The 6,259-nt window shown below is 42.6% G+C and overlaps 1 protein-coding gene across 1 annotated transcript in view; it reads left to right on the forward strand.

The window, feature by feature from the left end:
• Positions 1 to 4,934: 4,934 nt before the first annotated feature.
• SAR1B (secretion associated Ras related GTPase 1B) overlaps positions 4,935 to 6,259 on the forward strand; it is a 10,859-nt gene continuing 9,534 nt past the window's right edge. The window contains exon 1 of the mRNA XM_009285920.2: positions 4,935 to 5,008. Coding sequence (XP_009284195.1) covers positions 4,951 to 5,008 — 58 coding nt within the window. The 5' untranslated portion in view covers positions 4,935 to 4,950. The remainder of the gene's footprint in view (positions 5,009 to 6,259) is intronic.

The raw sequence follows: 6,259 nt of genomic DNA on the forward strand, positions 1-6,259 counted from the left end.
CGGACCTGCCGTGGGTGTTGGGCAGGGCCGTTGTAGCCCTGGCTCTACCTCACTCGGGGGTCCGTGACGCCGAGGAGCGCGTCGTAAGTATCGCCCCGTGCCCCGCAGCCGCTCTGCGGCCTTGTGCAGCTGCCTGTCGCGTTGGGCCGACCTGTCGAGGTTCATTCTAAGTATCGTTACTTCTTCAGAAATGACGACTTTTAAGACTTTTCTTTTTTATAAGTAAACTGCTGCAGCAGGCCCTGCGCTGCGAACGTGCGCTGGCAGCCGGTTTTTGTGAGCCAGGCTGCAGCCGAACGGCGGCATCAGGTGCCCCTAGGAACTAGCGCGCGTGTTGCGGTGCCGTCGCCGCAGGTAAACGGTTTGCCGTTTCAGCTGCGCTTAAGATCTTTGCTAAACTCAGCCGGGCTGTCTCAGAGTAAAAGATGTGATATAACTGAGTTTAAGTCATCGGCCATACAGCGTGTAAGCTTTCTGGTTTTCAACCCGACTAGTAATGGACCGGTATGATGATTGCTCTTTCTGAAATCTCAAAGATGACTTGCTATCAAAAAAACTGATGAAAGTACCCAAAGAAAATCTGTGCCGCGTACCTCATTTTCAAACTCTGTCCCTTTCCTCAACTCTTAAAATACTACGTTGTCGTGGTTTAACCTGGCAGGCAGCTAAACACCACGCAGCCGTTGGCTTCCTCCTCCCCCAGTGGGATGGGGGAGAGAATCGGGGGGAAAAAAAAACAGTAAAATCTGTGGGTTGAGATAAAGACAGTTTAATAGGACAGGAAAAGGGAAAATAATGATAAAAATATACAAAGCAAGTGATGCACAATGCAGTTGCTCACCACCCGCCGACCGATGCCCAGCCAGTCCCTGAGCAGTGGTCAAAAAAAAAACCCAAGTTTATGTACTGGGCATGACGTCCCATGGTATGGAACGTCCCTTTGGCCAGTTGGGGTCAGCTGTCCCGGCTCTGCCCCCTCCCAGCTTCTTGTGCACCTCCAGCCTTCTCAGTCGGTAGAGCATGGGGAGCTGAAAAGTCCTTGACTAGTGTAAGCACTGCTCAGCAACAACCAAAACATCGGTGTGTTATCAACATTATTCTCATGCTAAATCCAAAACACAGCACTGTACCAGCTACTAGGAAGGAAATTAACTCTATCCCTGCCGAAACCAGGACGTACATCAAAGTGCAGTTTCATGTCCTAGAATAAACTGTAGTGTAGAAGGCAGGTATCAGTTTATTCACTGAGTTTCTTAGGGATCTTGATTTTTGTTGTCTGCAGTAACATTTTACGATGTTAAAGTGATCATATGTGAAATTATAACTTTAAGTGACCATGTTTAGATCTTATTTGAAAAACTGCAAATACACCCTTAGCAGTAGACTTTAAGCTCTCGCTTGCAAGTTGTGTTTTCAGACTTAACTGCGGCTGGGGTGCAGGGTTGGTGCAGTTAGGTTGGACAGAGGCTTCGTTCCTAGCTCTTGCTGACAGTACCCACCTAGGCGCAGCACAGTGTGTTTCCAGTTACTGCAAGAGCTGTTTAGCTTGGGTGTTGCTGGTTTCTGTTTCCTAATTATTCCATAAAGGGATTTAAAACTGTCTTTAAAAGCCTGATGTCCTCTCTTATCTAAAGTTTCACAGACTTTGGAAGTAAGCGCTATTCTAACTGGTTCAGAAGTGAAAGGATGAATTTTTAGCTAGAAAAATGCAGGTTGAGAGTAGGGGAGAAAAAAAAAATCCTGTTTTTCAGCATACAAAAGAAGTAAGTGTGAGTGAGGTTGCTTGCTAGTCCTTGCTGTCGGCAACATTCCCTTCAGGAGGCTGCTTCAAGGTGTTACCAAAGCCACTGGGTGGGAATTCCGCATCCCCGCGGTCAGAAGTGGTCTCCAGTAAGCAAACCCACCTCCTTGGTCTAGAGAGCGGCTTACAGGGCTGATACTTGGCTGATGAAATAACATTAGCCGGGGTTGTCGGAGACATTTTGAAGTGATAGCCATCTGTTGTTGATGTGATGTGATGCTAGAAAATTAACTTTGAGATTTTTGTTGAGGAGGCACAAGTAAGTTGGTGATGTCTGTAAAAATAGTTGGTATCAAAAGATTGTCTTGTGTCCAGTACAATTTTTTGTTAAAAGCTTATGTCTGCTTGCAACTGATTATTTTCAAGGTTACCCTTGAAATAACCTTAAAATAGTATTTTTGTCTTCCTCATGGCTTGTGAACAGCGATGGCCAGAGTTTTCATTGTTCTGCTTTTATGGTATTTTTAACATGAGCCTGAGAGCTTGAGTCTGTGTATATTGAACAGCCTCGGCTCTCCTCTTAGGTCGATGTAGCTCCATGACTTTGACGTCTCAGCAGCGTAACAACTCTTGATTCCAACGCAGAGCCACTACGGCTTTTTAATGCTTTGATTTGACACTGCTGTGAATTAGGTAGTTACTTTTCCTGTGTGATAAGAGTAGATTTAATATCTCTATTCAAATATTACCAGTGTGCCTTTACAGTTAGCTGTCCATTTTTTCCCCATTTTAAAAGTATTTTCCTTTAAGCGCTGCCAGCTGATACAGAGGCAGTTCTGGGTGTATTTGGATAGCTCTGTTTCTAACACCACTTTTCTTGTGGTGATGGGAATTTAGCCTATATTAATGCCACTTCAGCTGTGTTTGCAGGGTAATCCTGTTCTCACTTTAATCATTTGAATCTTGCCCCTTAAAGTCTTTTCTGTAATGCATAAAGATTTTTTTTGTTTTATCCATAAGTTTAATAGATGGAAAAGGTTAATACAACTAAATGCTGTGAAGTTATTCTCACCTCAGTAATCTGAGCACTTCTCTTACATCATGCTGTTTGCCCTGATTTGCAGGTTATTTGAGTCGATCGTTTTTAAGCCCCGTAGAGGCTTTTCTCAATTGGTATTTTGCTCAAGCAATAAATAAATCTGCTGATGTGTATGTTCTGCCGTGTTTGCTTATTCTTGACCTTTGCTTTTTAGCCACGCAAGGGACAGTTTCGGTTGTGATGTTGTGTAACTGGGTGTTTATGCATTGACAAGCATATTTGATTTGTATTCTTAAAATTTGTGCCTGTTGCAGCTCGATCAGTTGTTCAGAGTAACGTAGGACGTGGGTAAGGGTTTCAGGGTTGGTCATGGAGAAACCAAGGACTCCTAGCGCTTTGTCATCTTCAACCAGGGAGGCAAATATGGGCTGAAAAGACTTTGTTCCAGTGCAAGCAAATGTAATTAGACTATTCTTTCCTCCTCTTTCCATATTATCTTTCTGTGGTGTACCTGTTGCTGCGTAGTGGAGAAACTCTGTTTGTTGCCATGAGTGTAATTGCTATGGCAGATGCTTGGATTTTGATCTGGTTCTGACCTGTGCTTTGACTACTGTGTCCTGTGCTCCAGGGTCAGAGCTGCCCTAAAGTCATCTTGTGACCCCCCCAAGGTACTGCTGCGGCGTTGAAATGAGTGCAGCAAGACAGCCTGCAGCGGCGTGGATGCCTCTGCCAGCTGCACTTAGCAGTGCAGTCCAGTTTCTTGAGGGTAGTCGGACTCCAATGTCCCCTGACGTTAGCAGGGGTTATGCACTCCAGGAGGAACTAGCTGGCTAAATGCTGCTAAGGATGTTGCCCTTTAGTCTTTCAAGAGGTTTTCACGCTAGATACTAATTCACTGTGTCAAACTGGTGCTTTCATTGTGATTATCCTCACTTCAGATAATGAGGAAATTAAGATGAAAGCTAAGAAATTACTTGCTTGTGGCTTCGCAGTGAACCTAGTGATGGCTTTATTCTTGTGCCCCAAAGCGATGCTTTGGCAGTAGCAGTGGTTCTTCCTCTGTGGTACCTGTCCTCCTGGGCGCCCAAGGTGTGCCAAAGCTCCCCCGTGGCCGCTTGCTTGGAAGCAGCCCTGCCTTCGGTGGCAGAGATTTTTTTCCTGGGGCAGGAACAACTGAATTCATCAGTCTGTGCAATCCATCCTGGCCACTTGCTTCTTTCCCAGGGACGAGCATAGCAGCCTTATATTTTTTTTTAACCCTACCACAAAGAAGGGGTATTTGTGGAGTAGCAGAGCTTCATCCTGGTAGCAAGGGGTGTCCTGCCTGTGATGGTCAGCTGAAGTTGGCTCACGGTTGTATGGCACAACTAGAGCGTTGGTTATAGTCATCTTGGCTGCTCTCAGCTTGACCTCCTGTTCTTGAATCTAAGCTGAAGGAATTTGATGGGAAACATGGTGTTCTAGAGTCCTTTTTTAAACATAAGTTTTGCGTTTAAGGTTTAAATTGTGGCAGCCTGTGCAGGGACAGTACAGGAGGTCACGGTCTTTGAATGGCAATGCTGGTGCTTTGTGCTAAGTAGTTGTTTCCCATTACAAGCCAAACAGGTTCTGTGCAGACAATAGGGATTTACTTGGTACCAAACTTCTCTGGATTCAACTTCACAACACTTTTTCATCTCCTATCGCCTCTGCTTCAAACCCCAGCAGCTCCCAAGGGCGGCTGGAGCACTGACTCTGCACTGACATCCTTCTGGTGCCCTCTCAAAAATGCCACTTTTTCCCAGTTGAAAAGTTTACGTGAAGATCCCTTTTGAAATCTTCAGTGGAACATCACACACCTCCACCACCCCATACTTAAGATAAAAATATTTTTACTTCTTGCAAAGATTTCTGTCCACGTAGCATTTTCCAAGGGGAGGGAAAGGCCTTTGCTGTTGAATCACAAGGTCTGGATTCTGTTTTCCACTTCTACATTAGTTTTTTAATGTGTTGTGGGGTCACTTAATTGGTCCATGATACAGTTTACCAGAACGAAATTGTTTTTTATTTTTCACCCAGGACTTTGAATTACTTTTCTTACCTATAAATATCTTACAATGTTTAATGTGCTGTTCTGACAGATCTTAAATGCGCTATATTTTCTGTTTATTTCAGACTATAAGATTCAGATATGTCCTTCATATTTGATTGGATTTACAGTGGTTTCAGTAGCGTATTACAGTTTTTAGGTAAGTTTTTATTGTTTGGGGTTTTTCTTTTCTGTTATTTTTGTAAAAAATGTCTGTTCACCTCTGTTATCTTCAAACACAGCTGCTGGTTAAATAATAATATTTGTTTTGGTGTATATTCAGTAACACTCAAACAAAAGTTTCACTTATCAATATTGAGTATTTCCAGAGCGTGCTCTCCACTCAATCTTAGGTTAATCCTTTAACCTCTTGAAAAAACTACGTTTTCTTTCATGAACATGATAGGTTTGATTTTTCTAATCATACTACATTTAAGCTGGTGTAATTCAGTTGACTTTTATGGAGTTTCTCCTGATTTTGCTCTGCTGTGAAGAACTGAACTCAGTTATTTTAGTTCAGTTCTTTTGCACGTGAGGATATCACTTGAGAATCTAAATATGAGGGACTGTCTACAAAAAATAGTGCTGGATATTGAAGCCCTTGCTCATGTTCAGCAGTGTGTTATTCTGTAACTGGTGTCACTGAAAACAGCGTGAAACTTCACTGGCATCTGCTGAAGAGCCTCAGGAAAGTATTCTCTGGCCAAAAGAGTCTGCAATCCATATCAATCCAAGGTGAAATATTAGCTTGTGCAAAACGGAAGGAAAAAAAAAAACCAACAGAGGGGGAAAAAAAACAACCAGGAGGAAAAGGAATGTTAGGATACTTAAAAAAAAAAAAAGGAACAGAAGTTGCAGATCACATAGGTAAAAGGCACAACTTACAAGTTCGAAGGATTTTATTGAAGTGGATGAAAAGCATTTGAGATTAAGGAATCATGGCAAGCTGTGCCACCTGCCTTTTATCAGTTGAAAGTTTAAACTTCTTCACTGAATGTTAGACCCTTGGCCTACTATCGAAATATTAGCCAGTGAAATTTTAACTAAATTGACTAATCTTTCTTATCTCCTCATACTTAGCTGAGCAGTGATTACTGCACGCTAGCCTGCTTTCCCATTCCTGTGCATGCAAAGTCTACTTCTGGTGAAAGATACTGAAGCTTGAAGTAGGAAGGAGAATTACTTTCAAAAATATGTCCGTCTTATTGTAGAAGAAACTTTCTGTTTTCATTCTCATTTACATTTACAGTTGAAGAAGGCTGATTATAACATTGGGAAACTCCCCACAGTTCCCTGTGCTGTCCTGTCAGCAGGCTGATAAGGTCACTTTATGAAATACATCTTTGCACACATATACTTTCAAAATGCACAAAGAAACTTTTTATATACATACATATATATATAGATAAAA

The sequence above is a fragment of the Aptenodytes forsteri genome, unplaced genomic scaffold (assembly GCF_000699145.1).
Source record: "Aptenodytes forsteri isolate BGI_AS27 unplaced genomic scaffold, ASM69914v1 Scaffold54, whole genome shotgun sequence".
Classification (NCBI taxonomy): domain Eukaryota; kingdom Metazoa; phylum Chordata; class Aves; order Sphenisciformes; family Spheniscidae; genus Aptenodytes; species Aptenodytes forsteri.